The sequence below is a fragment of the Maylandia zebra genome, linkage group LG22 (genome assembly GCF_041146795.1).
Source record: "Maylandia zebra isolate NMK-2024a linkage group LG22, Mzebra_GT3a, whole genome shotgun sequence".
In the NCBI taxonomy this organism is placed as follows: domain Eukaryota; kingdom Metazoa; phylum Chordata; class Actinopteri; order Cichliformes; family Cichlidae; genus Maylandia; species Maylandia zebra.
Genome location: NC_135187.1, coordinates 10,639,779 through 10,667,614, shown reverse-complemented (window position 1 = coordinate 10,667,614; position 27,836 = coordinate 10,639,779). Strand labels below are relative to the sequence as shown.

General features: G+C 41.7%; 1 protein-coding gene across 2 annotated transcripts; it reads left to right on the top strand.

Annotated features, from left to right (window-relative positions):
• The first annotated feature begins 2,311 nt into the window (after positions 1–2,311).
• On the top strand, positions 2,312–26,964 carry fhl3b (four and a half LIM domains 3b). 2 transcript variants are annotated; one of them, XM_004548914.5, is made up of 6 exons: positions 2,312–2,498; positions 16,153–16,336; positions 20,349–20,523; positions 21,382–21,551; positions 23,449–23,635; positions 26,384–26,964. In XM_004548914.5, exons 2-6 carry the CDS (start codon positions 16,181–16,183, stop codon positions 26,533–26,535), a joined length of 840 nt encoding a protein of 279 aa, XP_004548971.1. In that variant the 5' UTR covers positions 2,312–2,498; positions 16,153–16,180; the 3' UTR covers positions 26,536–26,964. The 2 variants fall into 2 exon arrangements, with proteins under 2 accessions (XP_004548971.1, XP_076735340.1); XM_076879225.1 differs by lacking the exon at positions 2,312–2,498 and adding an exon at positions 14,434–14,525.
• The last annotated feature ends 872 nt before the right edge of the window (positions 26,965–27,836 follow it).

The window sequence follows — 27,836 nt, the reverse complement described above, 5'->3', positions numbered from 1 at the left end:
CTCTCCACACTCCTCAGCCTAAGCTGCAGTTTTCCACCTCCTGTGTGCTAACATGCCTCACTGAGTGAGCCTTCCACTTAACTCTTGCTGTCTCCACCCAGCCTGCACTTTCTTCTTCACCTCTCTTGCTTTGGATGGTTGACTCCAGGTGTTTAAACTCCCCTACCTTCACTATCTCTGCTCTTCGTAGCTTCACTTTTCCACCTGTCTACTGACTTCTCTACAGAGCATACCTCCACCTCTCCAGGCTCTCTTTCACCTACTTTCTACTCTCACGACCGATCTAAATGTTATCTCTAAACATCATAATGCGCAGAGTCTCCTGCCTGACCTCATCTGTCAGCCTGTCGGCCTCCACTGCAGACAAGAAGGGACTCTGACCCGATCTGCATGAACCTGTCTGTCTGTCGGTCCTTTTGCATATCCTGCACAACCCTCACATACTTCTCTGCCACTCCTAATTTCCTCTCTTGGCACGCTGTCACGTGCCTTCCCTAGATCGACAAAGACTCGGGCAGCTCTTTCTGACTTTCGTTATACTTTTCCATCAACTCTCTCAAAGCAAACATCACATCTGTATTGCTCTTTTTTACCACAAACAATTCATCGTCACACTATAACATGACGTCCTATTCTTATGATGGCACATGTGGATGAAGGAGCTGGACTACAGGTACCATGTTGTGATACCAGTAGCAGCAGAAATAGGAAAAAAATCAAGCAGGAGCGGCAAGGAGAGAGCAATGGTCTGTGGACACCACCTGCAAAATCTACTTGGGGGCTTGTCTTGTTGCCTCTCTGGTATACCAAAGCAGGTGGTGGGGAAAAAAAACACACGAATTTAATTTATTTCTCATGTGTTTTTAATTTAAATGGCAGTATTACGCTTCCAGAGACTTGAAGTTAAGAAATATTAGGTGAAGACAGGTTTACAGGTATATTTTCCAGGCTTTTAACTTAATTTATTTTAAATTTAATGTCACTTCTCCTGAAATGCTGTAACTATGAAGCCTGAACAGCAGATGGCATCATATTTGCATCTAAGAGTTTCATCCTAATTTAGCTCGGTCAGTTCAAATTAAATGAATGATAAAAAGCCAAAATGTCTGAGGCACAGAAATCTATCAACAGGTCCAGTAAATAAGTAAAAGCTTTCATCATACCATGCTGTGTACATCCTGATGTAATGGGTAACGGCAGGATGGAGCCACAGCTGAACCCTCTAATCGTCCCCAGACCTCCTGCTCACCACTGTGGAAAGTGAAGGTCAATGAGAGGGAAAATGATATCATGCTGTCCAGGATTTTCCTCTGTCTTTTATTCCAGGACCCTGCAGTTTGCTTCTAACCACAAATTAAAAAAAATGCATCAAACCGAGAAAACTCAGAAGAAACCGAATACTGTAAGGTGAAAGATAGCGCAGAGAGAAAGTGTGTGTGTGTGTGTGTGTGTGTGTGTGTGTGCAGGCTTTAAAGCTGATCTCAGCTCCTCATTTGTGTTTGATGGATGAAAAGTGTGCAGAGAGAGGACAGCTGTGGGGGTGATGCTCAGCTTGTCGGTAAGAGAAAATCACTTCCAGAGTTGAGATTAAGCCCCAACTCTGACTTTTACTGTGGTATTAAATCCAATAAAAGTCACAATAAAGCGTTCCTGCTGGAAAATTTATATTTAGATAGTATTTTATATGATCAGCAGGGCAAGGGAGTGTCCAAAGGCAGGCACAGGGTGGCACTGCCCCTTAGTGTATTATATTGATTTATTGATTTTAGATAGCAGTGTATAAAGAAATAAAACACCCCCAACTACGCTGAAGTGACAAATAAACACTAAGTAATGAATAATTATGATCCAAAGGGGTACTTTTACTTTGGGTCTTGTAATTAAAAGTTAAAGTTTTTTTATTATTAAACAGGACTGTAGTTTTTACGTAAGTCTAAACGCGTTTCGTCACTTTTTTATATACATAACCCTGAAACTCTTGTGCAGTATCACTTTTCATGTAGTAGACCTGTTTGAGGACACATGGGGCTGCTGCACATGAGCCTGAAAATCGTGCCCAGTTTTCTCCACAGTATTTATTTCCCCGCTTTTTGCCATCCCAAACAATCCCGGAAACGCCCCTGCACTAGCCCGAGGATCCCTTAAAGTCTACCATGTATTTAAAATATTCTGTTACGTCCAGAAAACACATGGAGTCTACCGTCTTTCAGCTCCCCGCAAAGTGAAATAAAGAGGGAGTGTAAGGACAGAGAGGTGGGTGGGGGAAAGGGGCGGGGTTTTGGAGGAATCGCTTTGGTTTTACGCACCAGAGACGGCGCAGATGCTTCTGTCAGTGGAAAGCCGTCAGCTTTCAGCTCGCTGGAGTCCACGGTGGATTTAACTATCTGTCATCTCAGCAGAGCAGAGCAGAGCAGAGCGGCTGGCTGAGGCTGCAGGTCCTGCAGAGGCTGTAGAGTCTCCTGTGAGCATCTCCAAAAACTGCTGGTGCGCCGAGAGCGGTACGTGTACATTTACTGACAGCTTCACAGCATAAGGAGGGGGGTAAAGGAGCAGCTTTAGGTAGCTTTACTGTGTGAAAAATGAATGTTTTTGTGAGGTCTAGTTTTATCCGCGGAGGCATAAACACCTGTCTTCGCCTGCTGCAAAACTAGTTACTGACATGTTTTAGTCATCGTTAAATATCTGCGTGGATTGAGGCTTTAAAATGAAAGGTTCCACTCTTTATGAAGACTCTCTTCATGACCCACTCATGGCTTTACTAATAGTTAGTAATTGATCAATTAAATGAGAAGCTTGCAGGTTGCCAGGTTGTAATAACTCACTCTAGTAATTAGGTTTAAAAGTGAATAACTGCTTAGTTGAATTAAAATGTGATAATTCAATGTACTCTAAAGCTGCACTGTTATCTTTAAAATGTGCCTTATTAGAAAGTGGACTCTAAAGTTATGTGGGACCGATATAAACCAAATCTTTGAAGCCAAAGGAAGTTCTTTTAGTGTGAGGAAATAATGATGCTATTTGGGGGTTTGGGAGCCTGAACATGGTCCAAATGAGTAACTGATACTGTGAATAAGTGCTTTTGAAGTCAGATTTATGAGAAAAAGAACAAGGAGACCCTTGAGGAAACACTTCCCCCCTCAAGAGCTGAACTGGCTCAGATGCCGGAGGCACACAAAGTAATATCTGGCCAATAAAATCCCACACAAACAAACATGTTTTGCACTCTAGTCTGTTTCGTGTTAACGAGGCCCTTCGGTCCTGTTCTGTTGGAGTGATGTCATGTCTCCATCAGATTACAGATTTTGTTCTGGAGACTGAGCAAACAGCTGCCCCCCCTGCCTCCGGCACTCATAGTTTCCATCACCGCACACCATCCCCATGTTCCAATCCATTAGGTCAAATTAATACATTCATTGAAACAATCATCTCCGATTGCGCTCTCACCCTGAAGAAAAGTGTTTTTGTTTCCTGCTGAATGGAATTCCTGACCTTTGTCTTTTTTTTAGAAAACAGAGGGCAGAAGAAGAAAAATGCCTTTTTGTTTTCTTTTCTTTCCCCTTCCCTTCATGGTGGAACCACACAGTGTTGCCACGTTTTGACCACAGTCACATTCCTCTGAAATTCTTGTGTTGGGTGAAGGTTGGTTGGCTCCAGCTCAGTGGAGATAAACCCCAGACTTAGAAAATAAAGGGAAAACTGTCAGAGAGGAGATGATTTTTACGACTGTCTGCCACACGTTCAGACCGTCAGTGTCATCGTGAGTCAGTCTCACACACATGCCTGTCTTTTCCATTTCCTAGTCCTGTTGTGCAGCTTGTGATGAGTTTGTTGGAATTTCAGGAAATTCTTCTTGCATAGCTCTCCTAAAAAAAAGGTTAAGCCAAGAGGCAGCTATCACTGTCATAATAATAAAAAACATTTAAAGTGTTTCACATAGATACATTAAAGAAGTGGACAAATCTCTCCATAAAAAAACACATTTAAGTACATGTTCATACATAAATTCATAGAAACAAGAAAGTGTGTGAAGAAGAGCCAAAAGTAAATGGTCTGGTTCTTATATAGCGCTTTTCTACTCTATTTGAGAACTCAAAGCACTTTATATAACTAACTCATTCACACAAGCACTTTTTCTAATCTGTTAGTGCGTATCTAACATTCATACACATTCACACTCCGATTGATGCATCAGAGAGCAACATGGCCAAGGATAGTTGACATGCAGACTGGGGGGAAGCCAGAAATTGAACCACCAACCTTCCGATCAGTGGATGACCGCCTGAGCTCCAGCCACCCCAAGTAAAGCGTGAATTATTTGGAAAATATTTGGTTCACCTGGACGCAGCGTTTTCAGCAGGAGGAACATTTCCTCACCCATCCACGTGACTTTTTCAGTCTCATCTAACTGCAGGCTTCACCAAACATAACTAGATCAAAACCAGCACCGTCACATACAACGTGAGCGATGAGATCAGTTTCACATTTGCTGATCAATGGCCAAGAACTGGAGGATGGATTAGCTCAATCGTTCTAAGATGGTGAAAGATACACTTTCCCTTGGTTCACTCCCATTTCTATGGCTTCACTCACTGCTGAAACCAGTGTTTGTCCACGATGTGTACAACCCCATCACTGACAGAGTGGCCCCTTGGCTGTAGGTGTAAATAGATATCTGGGGAGTCCTGACACAATCAGGCATCTTTTCAGTGTTGTCCCATTTGTTTAGCACAGAGGTGTCAAACTCATACAGCCCACTTTCACCAGACCAGTGAAGCTCCCTTGACTGTCAATGTAAAAGAGTTTTTAACTTTTTCGTTAAGTTGCTGAAGAAGAGAAAGAAGTCCAGTTTTAACATTACGTCTCAATGTTGCTGTATTAAAGAAAGAAATCTGTGAGCACATCTCTTTTGGGCTTAAATTATAAGAAACCGTTGTGTACAGAGAAGGAGCCACAAAACCTGTGAGAAAGGAACTGGTGACAGTGAGAAGGAAGAACTGGCTTTTAACAGGAAGAGGCTTCAACCAGAACCAGGCTCAGAGAGGGGCTGCTGTCTGCTGCGACCTGTTGGGCAGTGAGAGGAGAGAGAAAAGAAGAAAGGAGGGTGGCAGCATTTCAATCAGGTTCAGGACTTTGACTGGAGCTTTGTAACTTCCTAATTCTTTTCATTTTCAGCCTTTCTGTTTTGTTCCTGCTTAGGATCATTGTGCAGTAGGACGATCAAATATGAGCCAAGCTTCAGCTGTCAGACAGATGACCTCACTGTTTGTTCAGTCTTTTTCTAATTGTTCTGTAACTTTAACCTTTAACATGCTAACTGAGGCCTGCAGAGTCTGAGATGTAGATCTGACCGGCTGCTACTTATCTTCTTAATTCCTGTGGAAACAGTGACAGTATACTGAGTTTATACTGTCCTGGCTGTATTTAGTTAAGTGATGCGTATGACATGCACTTATGCATCAATGCTGCAAACAGCTAGCTTTGAGGCTGTGAGACAGAAAAAATACTTTTGACTATAACTGTCTCTACTTATTTACTCCGCAACACAAAGATGGAGCCCTGAACAAATAAATCCAATCCGTTTTCTTTTAACTGCTCATCCATCTCAGAGTTGCAGGCGTGGCTGGAGCTTATCCCAGCTGTCAGAGGGCACAAGGAAAAGCTAGACCGTGGACCGGCTGCCAGTCCATCGGGACAAATAAATCAAACAGTAAATATGAAACAGAGACAGCAGCTTCGGCCCTCTGTCAGAAAACAGTTGTTACATTAACACCCAGGACTTGAACTCGATGTCCTCTGCTCGCTGACAGCTGATGGGAAAGTGTTTACTCGTGTATTTGTGTTGGATTATAGTCTTCTGTAGACTATTTAAGATCAAGCTTACTGTTTATTTTTTTTTCAGTCTTTTTCCAAGTTAAACAACCGCGTTGCCAAAACAAACCTAGTTTTAAGAGACTCCACAGGTCCACTTGATTGTAATCTTTGTTTTGAATCCTTCTTTCTACTTTCTTTCCTTTCATCTTTATTTCAGTGTAATATTTAAATGTTTTAAGTCGATTTTGGGCCGTACTGCTCAGCTCGGGGGTTTGCAGTTTCAGTACAGACACTGATGTTTCCTGAGGGATGAATTATAATGTCTCTTTGATGATCTCCTGACTGCTGTACAGTCAGTTTTAGTTAAATATCTCACAAACTGTTCAATTAATTGTCAAGACATTTGGTACAAACATTCATTTCCTCTCAGGATGAAGATTCCTCAGCTTTCTTCCAACTCATCATTCATTGTTTTAACCGTGTACTGAATATCAGAGGTTCACAGGTACTACATCAGGAACAGGTTTTGATACAGGTGAGACTGCAAGTCCTCAACAAAATGATGCGGCAATGGGAAAGGAATGTAAGCTGCACCTTTAGCAGGTGGTGCGCAGGTGGGTTGATGTAACTGGGATTGGTGAAGCCGTTTGTGGGCATTTGGTGGTGGATGAATGGGGCTGTTGAAACATCCATCCATCCATTCTCTTCTGCTTATCCTTGTCAGGGTCATGGGGAGGCTGGAGCCTATCCTAGACCCTGGACAGCTGCCAGCCTGTCACACGGCTAAACAACCATTTGCACTCAGTTTCACACCTATGGGCAATTTAGAATGACCAGTTAACCTAACCCCACTAACTGCATATCTTTGGACTGTGGGAAGAAGCCAGAGTACCTGGAGAGAATATGAAAACTCCACACAGAAAGGGCCCAGCCAGGTGGTGGAACTCAGGACCTTCTTGCTGTGAGGCAGCAGCGCTAATCACTGCACCACTGTGCTCCCCACACCATAAATGTACAGTTATTTAATCGCAGAGTCATTTAGTCCATGTGGATCCCCAATGATCTGGAGCCTGTAGCCACTGGGTCATAAAAATAATTTGGAATAACTCATAAAAATTGTTTAATTTTATTAAATAGTGCAAAAGTCTTGCACCATCCCTAATTTCTTTATATTTTTCTTCCAATTACTTTCTTGTATTTTTGAAAGTGTTGTTGAGAAATATGTTTCTTTCTGAAGTCTTTAACACTTTTTCTTTAGACGCTGGCCAGGCCGTGTATCTGACCGCTGATCCCTGACAGATGAATTATTCAAACAGAAAAAGGCACCTAACACAAGGGATGAACCAGTGTGTCTGCAGTTTTAAATGATATCTTTAGGCACTTTGTTAATAGCGGCCTGATGCAAAACAACAACAACACATGTTCCCATTTCTTTAGCTTCTGTAAAAACAAAAATGTCAAAGTTAACCCATTTAGACAGGAATGAAAGAGTAATTTTGGACAGCTTGACACGATTGTGACACATCACATCATTCTGTTGTCAAATCCTTCTCAGGGTGGAAAAAAGCTTTCTTGCTGTGTAGCAGTAAAGCTCTGAGTCAATCGACAGAGACGATGATGCTAACACTTAATTGGTGTTAAGCTTTTGAGGGGGACCTTATAAGGGATCCCTGGCCACAAAAACTTTGAGAACCCTTGATTTAGTCTGGCCAGCTGTAAAATCTCCAGAGACACCAGCAGAAGGCTAAAAACAAACTGATGAATTGAACTTAAACTGCATTTTTCCACTGTTCAGCAACATTTCCAGAGTCTTGTCAGTGGTTAAAGTTTGCTTGCGTGAACTTAAAGGAACGGAGTGGAAAATGTGGCTAATTTAATTTTTTGAGTAAAATTTAATCAACAGTGCTCATAAAATAAAGCACTTTAAAGGTTAAACTGGTTAAAATCATGCAATATTTAGCTAAATAATTACAAAAGGTTTGATACAAATATATGTAATATATATAAGTATGTGTATCAAACACCTCTTAAGGAGTGCAATCCCTGGAAGCACTCGTGTGGCCGTCACAGACCAAACAGAGTCACTAAAATCTGAAGAATTAAAGCAAAGAGCGGTAAAGTAATCTTTATGAACAAGTGATTTTATGTGACTGTGAATGGCAGCATAACACTGAGTGGGCTATGACAGAGTGGGAAATATAGAGCCAGAGCCTGCACCGTCCTGCGTACGTGGACAGGACCGCTCCTTTGTGTGCGAGTCCTTCAGGTCCGAGGGTGAAACACGTTTGCAGTAGTGACTCTTTCAATTGTTTGACTGTGAAATGTTTGTCAGCTGAGTCGACAGTAGCAGCTGCGGCCCACATTGTTTCCACAGATAAACAAACAGCCAGCTGGAGACTGAAAACTAAGCTACACACATCTTTAAAAGAACTTTATTTCCTCGTGTTTTTGGATTTAATGACGCAGGCTGGGTGGCATTAATATCTAATGATGCCTAATTAAATCACAGGTTTGAATCAAACGAACCAGACAAAGTTTACCTCACAGGAAATGTAGCTCTTCAGAGTTTAGCTGGAACTAAATGTATGATCTGCAGAAAGACAGACATTTATCATCCATACCGATCGTGTCGTTTTAATGGAGTTTAACCGATTACCAAAGACACAGTCACAGTTTGTTTATAATCCCCTTGAGTCGCTGATATTGAATCTGACCTTTCAAGGATTTCACAACTGAAACTGCAGCTTTTTTCCCTTCTTCTTCTTCTTCTTCTTCATCATCTTCTTCTTTTTTTTCCATGTGCAAGTAACCAAAATACTGTAACCGATCTGCCAGCTCAGTGTCTCAAAATAACATCAGTGTTTACAGCAGCAAGGAGCAATTCATCCTGATGAGCTCTTTAATCAGAGCCAACACAAACGACAATGTGTGTTCATGTTGATTTGTGTGCCTGCAGCCGAAATTGGCCATGTGATCTGCAGGAAGCCACGCCACATTGAGCGTCTTTGTACTGGAGATGAAAGGAAGCAAAGTCATCTGACGGCCTTGAGAGACCGGCCTTGTTCTTTTTCATTTTACTTTCTATCGGGCTATAGTTGAAACCAAAAGGGTGTCGCTTTGTTTCCGTGCTGCAGGGCTCTATTGTGGGTGCTGTCAATATTCTCATTCACCTCAGACAAATCCAGGTTGTGTAATGCAGCAGTCGCACAATATGAGGACTGTTTGGAGCTTTGCAGGCCGTTAAAGCGCCCTAATAAACACTGAAGTGGGGTGAGGTAATTGAAAACCAACTTTGTCACACACTTTCTTATAGTCTGTGGATTTTTAAAGGGTGTTACTATACAGAAGAAAGAGGCTATTGTATTGTTAAGTTTATAAGAGGAAAAAAGGCAAACCTGATATATTTAGTGAACTTTCTTTAGGATTATGAGACAGGACTATATACACTATATTCACATGGTTAGTTGCTGGTGAGACACAAGTGTTCACAGTTAAACCACTTGTGAAACTGATGAATGTGGGGTAGGAGATCACAAAGGCGGGAAAGAGAGAAAAGCAGGAAGTAAGACCCATGAGAAAACTAAAAGGAAGTAGCCAAAAGAAAAATAAGTAAATAACACCGAGTCATAAAGAGTACAAGTGTACTCACACTTGGGCTACCTGAGCGTGTTTAACCTCTAAAATCTAAATATGGTTAAATTATCTGTTCCGTTAGGATGGCTGTGGCTCAGGAGGTACAACGAATCATCCATATTGGAAGGTTGGTAGATGTATTCCCTGGCTACTACAGTCTGCATGTCAACGTACCCTTAGGCAAGACACTGAACCCCAAGTTCCCCCAGTGCATCCATGTGAGTGTTTCTGCGACTGACAGACAAAATGCTTGGGGATAGAAAAAAGGCTCGCATTAATGTGTGTGTGTGACTGAGTGAATGAGGCTTGTAGCTTTTGAGCGCTATGTAAGAATACCAGCCCATTTACCATTTACCACTCCATTGCCTGCTTCAATAACTGGACACGAGCATTGTTCAGCTGGACTTGGGCACAGTCTGCAGGACGTAGCATGATCGCTCCAACTCTTCCTCAACTCTGGCTGCCTCTAAAAAGTTTGTCCCCACTTATCCAATCAAGTGACAGCGTGCATAAAAGCATCATAGCATAATCTTTTATATTCAGCAAAACGACTTTTCAATGTTAAGATTCTGCGGTGAGCGGAAGTGTTTTTGGGTTGTTGCAGTGCAGCTGGGTGAGGCAGTCGAGTGTGAGTACAGCCTAGCACTAAACATTATAACTCAGATAGGAAAGAAAAGATACACAAATATAACAGGGACCATGGCAGGGTCAGTTTGTTGAATTGTCCAGCAGACAAACACTGTCACCCTAATGTTAAACCAAACTCAAAGGTCAACATTATTTTGGTGCTAGAGGAAAAGGCACCCGGGTCATACTCTTTAGCTTTTTTTAAAGACCTTTTGTCTGTTTGGCACAGCCTAAAGAGGTTTATGTATGAGCCTTGATTTGAAGGGAAATATTCTTCCAGTTTCTGAAACTGTGCTTGTTTAGTGTGCGACTAAAACAGAACCCAAACACTGGCAAACTGTTGGCTATTAAAAGGTTAAAAATTTTATGCGCATTTTAGTCTGGAACAGTTTCTCGACCATCATCGTCATCTCTGGAGCCACTAATTTAAAAAAAAAATTGCCTGTTTTCTTAGCTGCTTACCAGTTTGAACTGTTGAAAGAGGCTCTGTTTTCAAATGTGGAGAAAGCCGCGACTGTAATTTAAAATAAAACACATTAAAAACATCCTTCTTTAGACACACTGGAGGGTGTGCCGGTGAGTTTCAGGTGGCTGAGGGGAAAAATACCCAAAAAAGGCTCTGAGCCTCTTTTATATGGCATGACTTAATAGTTTTGTGCCTGTGACATATTTAACACGTTCCTCATATATGCTTTGCTTGATTTTATTGCATGTGACAGTGGTTTTCATCATGGAATAATCTGGTTTGAGAACCCCAGACATAAGTCTAAATTCCTCCGCAGGGAAAGTAAACACTAACAACCAGACGAGCAGATTTCCTGGCTCCTGTCGCAAGAAACCGTCACATTGCTGAGGAGTAAAACGACAGAAGCAAGCCATGAAGGGACTTTAGACAGGAGGCTGATCCTCTACAAAGTGCCGCGAGCCCGGTAAATCTCTCTCCAGGGCAGACGGCGTATCAGCGAAAAATTCAACATGTGCAATCACCGAGGTGAATTGTGGGTTTAAATGGTTTAAGCAGATGTGCTACTTGAGTGTGAGTTAGAGTACTCAGACAGGATGGATGACTGTTTGGTTTAATGTGTCATGAAGAGAACAGCGTGACATGAATTCCCGGGTGCGGTTGCAGAGGACACCTGTAAATTGATTACCTCTTAAACAAGGTAATTACTACGAAGTCAGTTGGTGTTTCAGACAGCTGAGTGTGTCAGCCTGTCTGGATGGTATGCAGATAAAGTCATTCTTGTCTGATTGGTTATTGCTACATAAGCATGGCGTTTCTGGAGGCGTTCAGAGGAATCTTGTCTCACACCTCATTCAAAATGGTTTGACATCACTCCTTATGAGATATCTACCTGCTTTCATTTTATATAGTTAATTTGTCATTTTGTGTCAATTTTGTGTCAATTTTGTGTTCAGTAAACGAGGTAAAAAAAAGAAAGAAAGATAAAGTATGTGTATATCTGTGCAAAGGCAAGAGACAAGTCTCTGCAGTTCACAAAAGAAGGGAAAGGTCTGCGCGCCCACAGCTTCCGTTTGATGACGTTGAATCCCTTTTTAAAAAGCCTTGTGAAGGCGGCATTCCAGTTCATGGGCTCTCCTTCAGGCATGGAAAATGTTCTCTGTGTAAATCAAAATCCGCCTCTTAAGAAATCAAAAGTTACACAGAAAAAAACCCTCCAGGTTTTACTTTGTGGGTTTACTTTTCTTTACTTGGCTTCTCGTTCTATTTATATATGACATATAAGGTGTACTTAATATACACTTATTTGCATTAGACTAGTGATTTGGTCACTTGGTATGTTGGTCAGCTCTGGTGCCTCATAGCAGGAAGGTCCAGGCTGGAGCCTTTCTGTGTGGTGTTTAGATCGGTTCTCTCCGGGTACTCCAGCTTCCTGCCATGGAAACCAAGACATGCAGGTTAATTCTAAATTGGCTGCAGGTCTGAATGTGAGCGTGAATGCTTCTCTATCTCTAGAGTGGCGACCTGTCCAGGGTGTACTCCGCCTCTTGCCTTATGACCACTGGGATGGGCTCCATCCCACTTTGAATTGGGTAAGTGGGAAAAAATGGATGGGTGAATGGACTAAAACGATAAGAAGTCCAAATCTCAAAGCACTGACTCTGTAATGTTGCTGATAATGGCGCTACTCAGCTCTTCAGCTCTGCAGCGTTATTGGAGACTGAAATTAAAGAAAATTAAACTTGGTGGTGTTGCTTTGCATTTATGCCTGATGCAAAATGCACTCGAACACTGAATTCAGCCTTGGTTTGCAGTTATAATCCTCTGCATTTTTCTTTGCTTTTGCTGAGATGATGGTACCAGCCATCTTTTGCATTTTGTAAAAACTTATTCCCATTATCTGCTGTTTTTATTTCACTGGTTTTTGCTTCTTTTCTGGACACATAAATATAATGGAGTGCATTTATATAGCGCTTTTCGGGGCCCTCATAGCGCTGTACAATTCCACTATTCATTCACTCTCACACACTGGTGGAGGCAGCTACAGTTGTAGCCATTGCTGCCCTGGGGCAGACTGACAGAAGCGAGGCTGCCATATCGCGCCATTGGCCCCTTTGGCCATCACCAGTAGGTGGTAGGTGAAGTGTCTTGCCCAAGGACACAACGACCGAGACTGTCCAAGCCAGGGCTCGAACCGGCAACCTTCCGATTACAAGACAAACTGCCAACTCTTTGAGCCACTATCACCCTAAATATGTATGCAGCCATGATGATGAGCATCTCCTGTAGTTGCTAAAAATCTTGCATTTCTATAGAAGTCTACACCCTCTGCCCCTTTGATCTGTGACCTCAGTGAACACCTTCATAATGACTTTACAGGCTCAGTTTCTAGTTTCAGGACACATTGCAAAATTAATTTTATATCTTATCATCATTAGAGTGGCTAACCATGTGACTGACAAGACTGTGAGTTTCCAGTCAGGTCTGCCTCTGGCTCATCACATCTGGCCTTATGATACCAAGGTGGCGATGGTGATGGTGAAAACATTCAGGTTGAGGCTTCACTGTGGGTCACTCCAGTCACTCCAAATTATTCTGTGCCACTCTCATGTTTGTGTGTGGATCTGGAACAGAAAGATAATACATTCACTAAAGAGACCGGTTGTGATGCCCCGGCAACCACTAGTTGCTAGGGAAAGATGAGTAGTTCCACACTGACCACGTAATGCATGAAAATGTGAATTTGAGTCACTTAGCAGTTACTGGACGTCTCTAAGCCTGTGTGAGTGAGGCTTTAAATATTGTGAAATGGAAGCAAGGCAAAACATGTTTGTCTCATTCTGTATTCATAGCTTGTTTAATCCACGTTTGATGGTGTTTGACATTTCTCTTAGTAAGGAGATATGCCCTAACAGGTTAGCTTTAGGCATGTTCTAAACTTTATTTGCACATGCTCCCACTAAGCTGAACTAATCCTGCTGGTCCCACGTGCATTCACAGCCTGTCTCACCCTGTTTTCTATTGTATAGATGACAATACAGCTTGAGAGTTGTACTGTCCTACAGGAGCCATGAAATCTTGTTTCAGCAGTGATGCATTTGAACACCGGTCCCATTAGAATTCCCGACTGGAAGCCTACAGGAGAATTTGATGAAAGACAACAGCTGGAGACTACAAATGTGTTCACAGATGTTGTGGTCCAGGAAGAGAAACATGAAGCGCTAAAATGCGGAGACTATGTCCGGAAGGAAAGCTATTGTTCTATCACTGCATTCAGCGCAGACACGAACGGACGAGAATAGAAACTAAAGCCTCTTTAGACGATTTAGGAGGGAAGTTGAGCTGATTTCTCCATCCAGACAGAAATGTGACAGAAGCCAGACGTTGGGATGTAATGGGGGTTTTTTTATCAGTTTGCTTTTCCTCCATGTTTTGTTGACCCGGCTTGGTGGCCTTTAAGAGGAAGCGGCGCTGTTATCTGCGAGGAGGGAGGGGGTCCTCCACGTTCCCCTCCTGGAGAAAATGTCCTGGAGGAGCGGGAGTTTCTGCTTCTGGCATCTTTGCCGACCATGACCGAGAGCAGACAGTGTTTATTCTTTTCATGTTTATCTGAAATTACTGCATCGCTGGTTATTTGAAACAAAATGTTTGATAGCGCTGGACACGAGGAATGTAAACTGCACTTCCACCATCACTCCTTAACAGACCAGATGCAAATACTTGGAGGTTACAGAGCGTGAAGCAAAAAGCTTCAGAACAACACTTAGTTCATGCCAGCCGAACACTAAAAACACTTGCGAGCGGCCTTCTTTAGTTCGCGTGAGCTCTGGGTCTTCTCATCGTTACGTCCGAGTCGGTGATGAAGAGAGGAAGAGGGGGGCTTGGCTCATTCCTTGATCCCTCGGGGAGATTTGAAAGTCTCTCAGCTGCACTGTGTTGAACCTTTCCGACTTTACAGAAACATGTCAAAGCCACTCTTCGCCCAAAATAGGTTAGGCCTCTTTAAGTGTTTTTTTTTTTTACGTGCAGTGATCCTGAACACGACCATATCCCCAAACTGGAGACCTTTTCTTATCTGTGATCCTCATTCACACCGCATATATCTTTTCAAGCCCACGTCTGTCCTGTCTTAAATGTTTTCAAGAGGATATTTAAGCCTCCCGCACTTCATTTCCTCACTCATTTCCTTTTGCTGCTGCAGAAAATAAGGGTCACATGCCCTCCTAATGCCTGTCTGTGTGCTCAGTAATGACAGCGGGATGTCTGTGTGCCCGGCCTTATTTCCACCTGTTCTTCCTCTGCACTACGACCTGCCACTCTAGTCATTTGTAGATTCAGCAAACGGTGAATGTAAGTTCATCATTTAGGGACTGATGCAGAGCTCAGAAAAGCCGGCTGAGCACAGCTTTAAAGTTGGAGTTGAAGTTAGAGGCTCATTCCACACAAAATCCATCTAATCTGAACAAAAATCCTGAACTGAGCCCTCCGAATAAGCCAGTTTTTTCAAAATTACAACAATTTTGGTCTATTAGATAAAGCCAGGTAGGACCTTACCTTCATACTGTGAGCATTTATCATGTTACAGACCCTCAAATTTAACTTTGGAAACTTTGAAAGCTTCATGCGGCTCCTGTGCTTATGAAGTTAGGAGGGCTCAAATGTAACACAAACTAAAAACGGTAAAATTTCAACCTCTTCAAAGGCTTGCAACTGAGGAATATTCACGCTGAATGCAAAGTTTTGCACGACTTTATTAAATATACTAAAGTTCTTGCTGATTTATAGAAGTGCCAGGTATATTTTTAACATGAGACGTGTCACATTTTCCAATGATGATTAAAGCTTGTAAAAAGATCAGATTTATTGCAGGAGTGCTGCAAACCCCACAGTTTTCATGGTTCACTAAAGAGCCAAACATAGAGCTTTGCAGTTTGCCAGTGTCTTGTCACTCATTCTTTTCTGCCTTGTGTGTATTTTCCTAGTTTCTTGCGATAGATGTTGCGTGTCCGAGTCTGCAGAAAAACAGTGTTCATGAGGAAGCTGTTGACAGAAGAAACAGACCGGACAAATGAGCTGTGTGGCCCTTGACACACAGTTCAAACGCAGATTAAAAAAAAAAGGGCTTGAGAGCCTTTGAAACTGAGAATGTCGTGTCAGTTCGCCTCCCAACAATTAATATTGTTTAGTCCCTCTTTTGTCAACGCCAAAAACGCCACAGGGGGTTTCATGCAGGAGCGAGTTGGGAGTGAGCTTTTACTCTCTGTGAGTAATGATGAAACGGGAGAAGCTTGTATATCATTACGGCAGTGAGTTACAGTATATCAACATTAACTGTGTGCTTATTCAGCCCATTCTGTGCTTATAGCAGCTGAAGCACGGAGAGGTTCCTGAGTAATGTTTAACCTCAGACTGCAGTCTAACATTTTTCAGTAGATTAGCTCTCTCCTGTTGGCCTTTATTTCCTCACTGTATATAAAAAAATGAAAACCTTCTTCCTGCTTTCTCTCTGTGGCTTCCTAATCTCACTTCTCCTCCTCCTTCCTGTGCTGCATTCTTGCTGATATTGAATCCTAAACTGCATCTGTGAATCATCTGTTTTTTGTTTCGTTTTTTTGCAGGAGGTCGGCTTAAGGAAGAGGCATCATCATGAGTGATCGGTTCGACTGTAAAAACTGCAACGAGTCCTTGTATGGACGCAAGTACATCCTGGCGGAGGACAATCCCCACTGCATCCCCTGCTACGACCGCCTGTACGCCAACACCTGCCAGGAATGCAAAGAAATAATTGGACACAATGCAAAGGTGAGCTCGCATTATACACTGTTGAAAGATTTAAGTATATCTGCTCAACCTTGTACTGTTATTTTAACTGCAAGTTACCATCAGACATAATTTAGAAGGACTTTTATACTGCCTGACTTTACTTAGATGGAGCATTAGGCTTTTAAATGGAAAATATGAGAGTATTTTAAAAGGCAGAGCTGCAGCTAACTAAATGGATTGGTTATTTAGTCTGTTAAACTCCCATCACAGTTTCTTGGAGTCCTGGAGGAAGACTATCTGAAGAAAAAAGAAACAGGAGTTATAGCTGTGCATCTTTGTCCAAACTTTATTGGATCTATGTCACACGGTGTGGATTGGAAAGAATTTATAAGTCTGCTGAAATTGCAGAGTTTCAGGGTCTATGCACATACTCATAGAACCGAAGTTACATCCAGTAACAACTATGTTTCTTGCTGAGCTTTTGTTAGGTATATTTTCTTTTGTTAGGAATATTTTTTCCCCGTTACACTACTTCAGGTAGGCTGTGACATCATTTAAAGGCCAATGCCCATTCCATCTGATGGTTGCTTCCTGAAGTTCAAATCACCTGAAACTGATTCCATGAACATGAAAATGAATTTACCAGAGTTCACCAGATCTCAATCCAATAGAGCACCTTGGGGATGTGAACAAGAGATTCACATCAAAAGTTAAGAAAAGCAACTCAACCTGCTCTGTATGCTCCCAGTTTGGTCTATCCCTCCATCACTCCCTGCTGTTTCAACCCCCTCACCACCCCCACCATCCACCCCTAGGCTCCATCACTCATCACTCCCCAATTTACAGTGTAACATACTTGTGGGAAATGATAAGCAAACATCTCCCTGGAGCCGGCAGGCAGACGTTTGGGTGGTGGAGGAGTCATAACTCCTCAGTTTACTGTGCATCAGGTTTGTGGGAAGTGATGGAGTCTAGATGGTAAACTATAACGATGTAATGTCGCTCTAATAAATCAAGCATTTGATCTACTATTTTCAATCTGCTCTGTCATAATTAAGATGCACATAAAACCTGAATATGTACGTAAATAAAACAATTTATATATGTGAAAAAACTGTCATACTATCCAGTAAAAGTAGTTTTTACACTGTAGCGTTGCCGCTTTTACTTAAGCAAATGTTTCTTCGTCCAATAAAAATTGTGCAAGTCGGAGTCCTTTACAATAATTTTTCCAGCTGCTGTGCCTGGAAAACATAACTCTAGTTACAGACCACCAAATTGTCAGTAATCCCCTTTAAGTTGTCCAAAAGCTTTAGCTGAGTGAAAATTAAAAACACTGTCCTGAAGGAAACACCCACAGACGCCACCAGGCCACCAGTGTCCTGTGAGTTATGGACTCCCTGTGAGGGAGCGCAGTAAATTACAGTCCTGCTTGCTTTGGCTGCACAACACGTAACAGCACGCATCGCTCATCCCGTTCCCTGCTGTGAAACCCCATGCCTCAAAAATACGTTTTTCACCCACCGTTCAATGGAGCCATTTATCACAGAGCTCGCGTGAACTGCATGTGAACTGGAACACAAGCAGCTGTTACGGAGAGAAAATACAAAGTGAGTTATTCTGATTTTTAAGAAAATAATGATGAAGAAAGGGGGAACGCCTCTGTTAACTCTTCTGTTTGGAGACAGCGGGGCGCTGTGGGCACATGATCTCTTGTCTTTTTATAAGAAACAAAAACAAATCAAGTCTAAACTTGTAGCCTACATTGTTTTAGTTCCCTGCTTTTGAATCAAACAGTGAAGCGGGACTACTGTATGTCCAGACAGGCTCAAGAAGTACAATTATTTTCAACTTAGCTGCTGCTGCACACTTACATCTATAAAAGAGTGCAGAAATACACTGTGTCACTTGCATTAAACGGTAAATAGTTTAGCACAGATAGTTGTAACCAAGACAAAATGACTCATACCTCCATAAAAGTATGTTTTGAGCTCTCTTGGCTATAGTGAGGCATCTTTCATCTGTCCATCCACAGTTTAAAAGAATAATTACTCCTCAGCATTTAATCAAATATGCATGCAATGATAACATAATGCAGAGGTGTCAAACGTAAGGCCTGGGGACCAGAATCGGCTCGGCAAAGGCTCCAATCGGGCCTCACTTCACAGCTGTGGAAAACGTGAAGAAAAGAGCAAATTTGAGACTTTTAACAGTTTTTTCATAAGTTTTAGAGCTTTACACATTTATTTCTTACAATTTAAGAGTCAGAGTGACAGATTTCTTTTGATAACTACCACAGCATTTTGTTATGGTGTAGAAACACTGAGATGTACTGTTAAAATTGAACTTCTTTTCCTTATACAGTGGAACCCTGGCTTACGAAGACCCCATTTAACGAAAAATTCAAGTTACGAAGGCACTTAACGGCGATATTTCTGCCCATGGTACGGCAAAATGCCCGCGTAACGAAATAGATAAAATAGAAAATTAAAAAAAATTAAATTCCATAATGTTATGTACATATACACATACATATGTATGCATGCATACGTATGCTTTCTTCAACCTCCGCCACCTCCTCCTCCACCAAGAACTTTGTCTTCAGCCAGCATTGCCTCACTCAAAAGGCGATGGAAAAAGGTGCTTCGACTTACGAAAATTTTGACTTACAAATTAATTTCGGAACGAATTAATTTCGTAAGTCGGGGTTCCACTGTATTGACAAATATCAAGGATTAAATGTATAAATAACACTTCTGTACTCTGATAAAAGGGGAGTTTTGTTGGTCTTTCCAATTCAGGATCAAAGTGGGATGCATCTGGCCCATGACGTAAAGTTGTGATCGAGATCAAGTAACATTTTTAAGAATCATCCACCCCTGTCCACACGTACCTCACTGTAGATATCCAGACAAAAGTGTTGTTAAGAATCTCAAGTTGAAAAATCTCTTTTTTTCTTTCAAGACAGACCTGACCAACAGGGCTGGACAGTAAATATAACACAATATAACACATTTACAGTATCATATGCAGCATTGTGTGCAGTAACAAGAGCAAGATCAAAAGCAGTCACATTAATGAAGAGAAGTGTTTTCTCACTCCTTGAAAATGGGCTCAAACTCCCTCGTCGAGGCCAGTTCTCACAGTTCCAGCTCCTTCTGTAGAATATTCCTGGGAGAAAAAGCGGAATATTTAAAAGTCTTTTTTCCTAATTCTGTTCTGACTCTGCAGACAAACATTTACAACATATTGCAAGACCGTAGGTAGTACTGGATGTGGTTTTTACACTTACAGGCACACAAATAAGCAGGAAACAACCCAAGCAGAGATTTAAATGCAAAAACCAACCAATAGGAAAGAGAGAACAGGGATGTTCATGGTTTTTACAGCCAGTAATAAAAGATAAAGCAACATGGTAAACAATATCCAGCCTCTATAGGTACTGGCCATGTTCATTCACAAAGAGCAGGTCCCTGTAATCCAATAAAGGTAAAAACACTGCAGACATGCTTCTCACAGCACCTAATTTGAGCTTTTGGGACATCCATGTGCCAGGAAATAAAAGTGGAAGCTCATTTCATGCCCAGATGCATTTCTTGCCACAATAAAAGCAACAATTTTCCCTTTGGAAGAATTCATACTGTTTATTGTGTGCAGTTCAACAAGCAAGTGAAGCTTTCTGCAGAAAGCTAAGGGCCATATCATGCATAAGAAATGATCACTGAAACTCTTTTTTTGGTATCCACTTATTTGAACTTTTCACCATCTTGTTTTAAGTAGAAATGTTCATCCATCCACCTCTGTTTATCCAACTCAGCCTATCCCAGCTACCATAGGGTGAGGCGAAGAGCAGGTTTAAACCCAGTTCATCATCTTCATCAGGTTTCATTTTAGCTTCTTATTGTGTGCCTTTTTAAGCAGATAACCAGCAGATGTGTGTGTGCCACAAGAGCAGAACAGAAGAGAACAAAACTGCATTTTCGATACCCCGAGCTTCTTTAACCAATGACACGCTTTAATCTGAAGCTTCACATCTCTTGTCTTCCCTCAGGAGCTCTTCTATGAGAACAGACATTACCACGAGCATTGCTTTCGCTGCTTCCGCTGCGACCGCTCTCTGGCAGACGAGCCCTTCACCAGCCAGGATGACGCTCTGGTGTGCAGCGACTGTTACCGCAATGAATTTTCCTCCAAGTGTGTGGCCTGCGACAAGACAGTCATGCCAGGTAGAGACAATGTAGACAGGCTGTATCACTTTTTTTCCTTTCCACTGAACCATGTTCATAAGCCGCCTCCTCTGCAACAAATCGCTCAAACTCGAACGTTCACTGCCTTTCAGAGCCGATACCGGAAAGTTCACACCCTCTCTTTGCAGTAGTTATCAGGGAGGGTGACAGCTTAGATGTGACAGCGTGATTGTTTCCTCGCTCTGCTGAAATCCTCCCAGCAGAGTTCCTGCCGCTGTGAAGAAAACACGCAAAGTATCGGTGTCAGATGACTGAAAATTACACGGGCTTGTGGGTTGTGGATGTTACACCAGTTCTCTTCTTTAGTTTCTGATCAGACTGGTGTGCCTGCCCTCTTACCCCATTTCTTACATGTGCAGCCAAGTTCATGTTCAAAACACCGTCATGCTTTTGGGCTGCCTTTCAGGTCCCAAAAGTTGTAAAACAAGCTCAGTGATTAAAGGATCTGATGTCCAGTTTCATAAGCATAAGCATGACTGGCTGCCAGCTTCTCTAAACCTCAGTGGTGAGTGATTCTGAACTAAAGGGCGCTTACAAAATGGGTAAAACTGTGCTAGAAGGCCGGGGACATGTACGCAGCGGCTACGTTACTGCTTATCACGCTGTTTTGATGCACTGGAGCTGCAGCAATTTACCAGTGCCAAAAGAGGTTCAGCCATCACACCGAATCACCACTTTTGGTTTTCACAGACTTCGTATGAATGTTATCAGATTTCATTCCAGTTTGTATTTACAGCAGAGATCAAAGAGGAGCCAAGAGTTACACATGGAAAAACAACAACAAACGATCAAAAGTTTTTTGCTTTCGGCGTTGATTTTTTTTTTTCTCTCTTACAGGATCGAGGATGCTGGAGTACGACGGCTCCACGTGGCACGAGGACTGTTTCGCGTGTCACGGCTGTGAGAAGCCCATCGGTACAGAGGCCTTCATCCCAGACAAAAACAACTACTACTGCGTGCCCTGCTACGAGGGCAGGTTTGCTCCTCAGTGCAGCCACTGCAAAAAGGTGCAAAAATAATCTTATCGTTAAAACTTTCCTTTGGAAAATACCAGAATACACCAAAATATATCACTACAGAGTCCAAAATTACATTTTTTTCTCTCTTCCTGACAATTTAAACTCCTAAAATGTATAATCTACCACAAAAAATCTAGATGATCCAGCTTCCTGAGTAATCAACGCTACACAACCACTACACAACGTGTTTACAGAGCACCTGATGTCAAAAGGAGAATACGAGACAGCAGGAAGCACACAGTACAACACAACAAGTAAACACAGGCAGCCTTAAGCTACTTAATCACACACGGTAATGTGGGAAGTGGAGTCAGCTGGGACAAACTAACACAGGCGTAGGTGTTTGCAGAAACGAGATGAAGACGGGTAAAAGTAACACAAGGAAACAAACAAACGACCATCAAAATAAAGCAGGAAGTGAAACGTGATAACGGAAACACAGACAGAAATGAACCTAATACAGGGGTACTGACAAATTAGGATGAAACTAAACTCTAAAACAGAGAATGAGACTGAAAAGGAAAAAATACACGAAGAAAACAAAAACTATAACCAGGAACTAAGAAAAAGGGAAAGTAAGACGCATAGTTTAAAAGGCTGTATGTAGCGCTGTACAGCAGATCTATCAATAGAGATCAGAGGTCAAATATATGATAGTTTAAATCTTTATGCAGTCCTTTCTATATTTTCACTTTATACAGCACACTCGTAAGAATCACAGTTTCTATGCAATGCTTTTTTTGTTGACCAATAAATCATTAAGTTGACCTTGAAGACCTCAGTGAATGTCTGTCAGATTTTAATGGATTGTTAACAGGATCCCACTCTACACCTCTACAAAGTTTTATGAGAATTCATTCAAAGCTTTTTCTGCTATTGTGCTTATAGACAGAATGCATGCATGCAAACAAGGGAACATAAGAAAATATTCAAATAGACAAAACTAGAAAGTCATAACTCAAAAATACGTTGTCAGCAACACACGACGCGACCATGAAAGCGTAAAGAAGTGATTGCTTATCCTGAAAAATGTATGTAGTGTGAACAAGTTTGTTAAACAAGTTCGCTTAGATTGAATTGAACAGATAAATGCACATATGTGTACACAATACAGCTAATCTAAATCTAGCTTGTTACAGTGAAGTCAGTGGTTTACATCCACCCATCGTGGGCATGAATATCATGGTAATTTTGGGCTTTTGAATTATTTCTTTGAACTGATCTTTTTCCAGGATGGAATGATTGTACAGCTTTAATGACTTTAAAAAACAAGAATCGGTACACAAGTTTGATTTATTTTGGATTTTCTCTAAATGTTTCTCCAGGCCATACAGTTTCTCACAACTGTGTGGCCTGAGGGCCACAATCGGTCTGGCAAAGAGTCCAAACCCGGCCACTGGACGATTTTGCAGAGTATAAAAAGAAGGAAGCCAAAATTTTGGACTTTTTATTGTATTTTGCGTCACACAGTTGGAAGTTAAGAAGGAATAACATCTTGATCTGTTCTTAAGTGGTGGTCCAGACTCATTTGTTCCCAATCAGAGGTCTTAATTACGCTAAATTTTACAGCCCATTTACCGACAAAGACATTACCTCTGACGTGCCATAATACAACAGCACCCAGTGATGCACGCTGATGGGTTTCTTTCATTTACTGTAGAAGCATTTCTTTGTAATAACATTAAATGGGCTGAATGTGGAAAAACTGAGATGTATTGTTGAAATTCCACCTGTATGTAATCTTAAAAGAAGCATAAACCCAATTAAAAACAAAGCCCACAGAAAAAGTCCTGAGCTATGTGCCAAATGTGTGGCAGGATCAGGAGCTTTAGAAGCAGGATTTTAATGTGTTACATGTCTTACTGACCCAGTTTCTGTCTCTCAGGCTCTGACTAAAGGAGGGGTGACCTACAAGGACGAGGTGTGGCATAAAGAGTGCTTTTTGTGCACGGGCTGCAAAACGCCGCTAGCTGGCCAACCCTTCACCTCGCAGGGGGAGAGTCCGTACTGCGTCAAGTGTTTCAGTAACCTGTATGCTAAAAAGTGCGCCGGCTGCAACACGGCCATCACAGGTTAGTAATAAGTGCATTCCCCCAGAGCTTACACAACGAGTTGGGGACTTGCGAAACAATGTGCATGCAGTGCTCCTGGTTTCATTTCTTTCAGGTCGGAGATACCGTGCGCCTCTCCTTTATCTGTTTTTCGTGTGTCTTCATGATCTTCTGTCAATAAAGGCCTAAACAGTTATCTTTAGCAAACAGGTTTCAGCAGGTCTGGTGACTCAGGGCTTAAATTCTGAGCCTCTCTGTGTCCTCTGTGTGGATTCTCCCTGTTATTCAAACAAATTAATTCACAGTGAATGCTTTTAATGTCAGACAGCAGCAGAAAAAAAGTCCAGTTTCCATTAGAAATGATTTAAACACATTGGATATAGCTGTGGATTGGAGAGTGAACCTTCAGCAGAGATGCTGATCTAAGGCTGGATGCTCCACTGGAACGGGAATGCTGCCATTACGGAGTAAACTAAATGCTGTAAACACTTGTGATGGATATAAATGATAAAATTGTACTATAAACACCAGTAAAAACATGATTTTATTTACTTTAATCTTCAGAAACTGATTTTCTTGGCCAGTTCCACCAAGATTTGATCACATAGCATTCTTATGATGCTCATTTTGAGCTCCATGTGTTTATTCTTGGACTCTACTGGAGTAGCTTTGCATGATTGATCTTCTAAAGTAGTCCTCATTTATTCTGTGCTGAGGTCTTTTGGCCTCTGTCTAGCAAAAGCTTTTTAACTCCTCTCCCTTTCATCCAGTGTGTAACCCGTGTGCCTAAAATCACCACATTAGTAGCATCCTCTCTCTGTGACATCATACAGAGCCAAGAGTAGATAAACTGTGCAAAACTTGGCGCTTAGAGCAGTCTGAAGCCTGAACGTTTGGCTCACAGGGATTACATTCACATAAACTGAGCCATAATCACTCAGGCCTAAAGAGCAGCCCGCTCTCAGCCACAGGTGACCATGGAAAACAGTGATTGGCAAGTAGTTGCTGGAAGTTGCTAGCAGGTGAAAGTGGACATAAAGAGAATGCTGCAACAAAAATTTCTTTGGGATTTCTTTGGTCACTGGAAATATGGAGCAATCATTTTCTTAGTAAAAGCTGCACCTTCTGACATGAATTGGTTTCACTTGTAAATCACACCAGTTAATGTGAAGGTGAAAAGCTTGCATCACACTCAGCGAGTACATGGCACATTCATTTTTCCTCTAGCAACAAGAGGTTGCCAGATGATCCCATTATTTGAAACTTTGACCATCTATAATATGGGCTTCCACCACTGGAACTGTATATAAAGAAGAAATAAAGAAAAGTGTCCAGACAGTTAGCAAACACTAAAGAGCATCACACACACATCTGATTTATTTTGTTTTCTCATGATTAATGTAAACAGTCATTTCCTTTAGCTCTGCTGTTGGCCACTACTAATTCATAAGGGAAATATTTCTCAGTTAATTGCAGCATTATGTTTTCTAGCTAGGCCAGCTCATGCTTTGCTCCATGTGTGCAGGAGTCTGTATATACTAAACACATAAATGCCTATTTCTTCAAACACCATCTCCACCAATGATGCCAAAATTTTCCAGAATTCCTGTGCTGTCCGAGCACATTGGTTGAGATCAAAATGCAAAAAATTATGACACAAAATTTAATGAGTCTTTGAGTTGTCTATAAAATTATGGCCAGAAAGCAAAATATTAACTGAAACTTATCATAAAGCTTGGTAAATCTAATTAAAAAGCTGCAGATTTAGGTGCTAGTTCTCTGCAGTATGAGTCAACTCATTGACTGTATTTAAGAGATGTAGCAAAGCTGTTGTGACGTCACCCACTGGTTTGAGATGTGGTATTTTGAAGCCTTACATTAGTAAATGAAGCTGTATTCAAAAGGCCTCACATTGACCTAAAGGCTCGTTTGTGACCCCCTAGCAACCTTGGGTTGTTAGGGAAAATATATATTTCCCAACCTTTTTGTGAGTGGTTGGTTGCTAGGTTAAATCAATGAAAAGAGAGTGATGGAAAAACTGCCATCACCAGTAGCTTGCATGGTAGATGCTGACTTGTCTGCAGATACTTTCAAACTAAAATGGAAATGGAGACTTTCCACCTTCAAACTAAAAGTTGAAGATGAAAAGTCGCTAGGTTGTTGTGGTTGCTAAGGGAGGTCACTTACTGGTCTCTTGGCACAGGGGAGTCTGTGAGGACTGACTCACTTTAGGAGTCAGCCCCAAGTGGCCACTAGGGGAACTGCATGTTTTTTTGGCCTCGGCTTAATTTTTCCAGCTCGGGAGCTTGCCTCTTAATTTAACCTTGGTTATGGATAATGTACACAAGCAATCCAAAAACAAGCTACTGACTGAAGCGTCTTTATTTTCTCAAAACACACATTTAAAAATAATTTTAGAGACAACCACAAAGCTAAAAAAAAACAAAACAAAAGATCTACACATGGTGGAAACAAAGTACAAGAAGACTCATTATGAACTTTATCTTTTTCCATCATTAACTAAGATGCCAGAGATAAATGAGGATTTCAATTAAATGCTCTTGACCGCAGCTATGAGCTGCAATACTTGAGGGCACACAGAGCTGGCAGTGCTTTCCTTGTAGCTGCCAGCTGCTGATGTTATCACGAATTCACGAACCTTATTTCCGCAGTTTTACGAGGCTGTTATGAAAGCCTGCTTTCCACCCCGAATGAAAGAAAAAAAATCCTTTCATTGGTTGCTCATGTGCTGCGTGTTTGTATTTGCAGGGTTTGGAGATGGGAAGTACGTTTCTTTTCAGGAGCGGCAGTGGCACCAGCCGTGCTTCAAGTGCTCGCGTTGCTCCGTGTCGCTGGTGGGCTCTGGCTTTTTCCCAGACCGAGATCTGATTCTGTGCACAGACTGCAACAACGAAGACTGACCCTGCAAGGCCACGGCGAAATATCAAAGTCTGCAGCCGCCAGCAGAAGAAAACTTCTAACCCTCAGCTTTGCACATGCAGTTTCAACCATCACTCAGCCTAAAGCTGGACCAAAGCTCAGTTTTTACAACTGAAACCAGCTCTTAGCACACGGATGTGTATGTTTAGATGCAGAAAGTCTCGTGTATTACTTACTGTTTCTTTCTAAATGTTTCTGTTTTGCACATTAAAGAATTGAAAATATGCAAAAGATCTATGTAAACATCTAAATTAATGTCCCGTGCTTGGCAAAATTGTTCCTACTTTTTTACTGATTCTTTTTTAAGCAGTCAGTCTCTCACTATGTTAACACCTTTTCTTTTCAGCTTATAAAAAAGTTTTACTGCTGTACATGCAATAAGATGTCATTAAATAAACAGTGGATTGTAATTGGTCGAGTCATCTGCATGAATACACAGATAGCTTCAGACTGTAGAAAATGAAGGGCATCCTCATTCCTGCAGCTGTTTTATTCTGATCTGAACTGGCTAGTGGATAACAGGGGAAATTGTAGTAATATTTGTACTTTTCCAGGCAATTTTATTCATTTTAGGGTCCGTTGTTACAGTTTGTGTATTCTGCACGTCTGTGGTACTCTACTGCATTCCCAGAATATAAAGCATACCTATCTATGGGAAGGCATTTAGCTCTGACATGCAGCTGGTCGGTGGGTCAGACTGTAAATGAACCGTTCTGGAGTTTATTTTGAACCACACTGACACCACCTCCTCTAAAGGGTCTCAGTGCTGCTGTTTTAGACAGGAGGTGGCAGTGGCAGAGCTGAAGATGATGACATTTTCATTGGACGTCAGCAGAATAGTCAGGATGAGAAAAGAGTGTATCAGAGAGATGGGTCAGGCCAAGTTTGGATATCTGCAGAGGAGTAAAAATGGACATATTGGATAAAGGATGCTGAATATGGATCTGCATGGGCAGGAGGAAAAGATGAAGACCACAGAGAAGGTACATGGATGTAGTGACAGAGGACAAGCAGAGGGTTGGTGGTGACAGAGGAAGATGCCAGGGTGGGGTGAGATTGATGACTTGCTGTGGGAGCGGCTAAAAGAAGAACACCTGAGTTCAGTTATTATTCACATCTGCACAAACAAAGCAGTATTTTTCTATTAGTTTCCATGTTACAAGGAAAAGAAAGATTTGTCTTCATACTTAATGAAAACCATTACGTCATCCTAAAATGTCATGGCAACCCGTTTCTTAAAAAAGCACAAAACAATCACAGAATAATTTTCTTTTTGAAAACT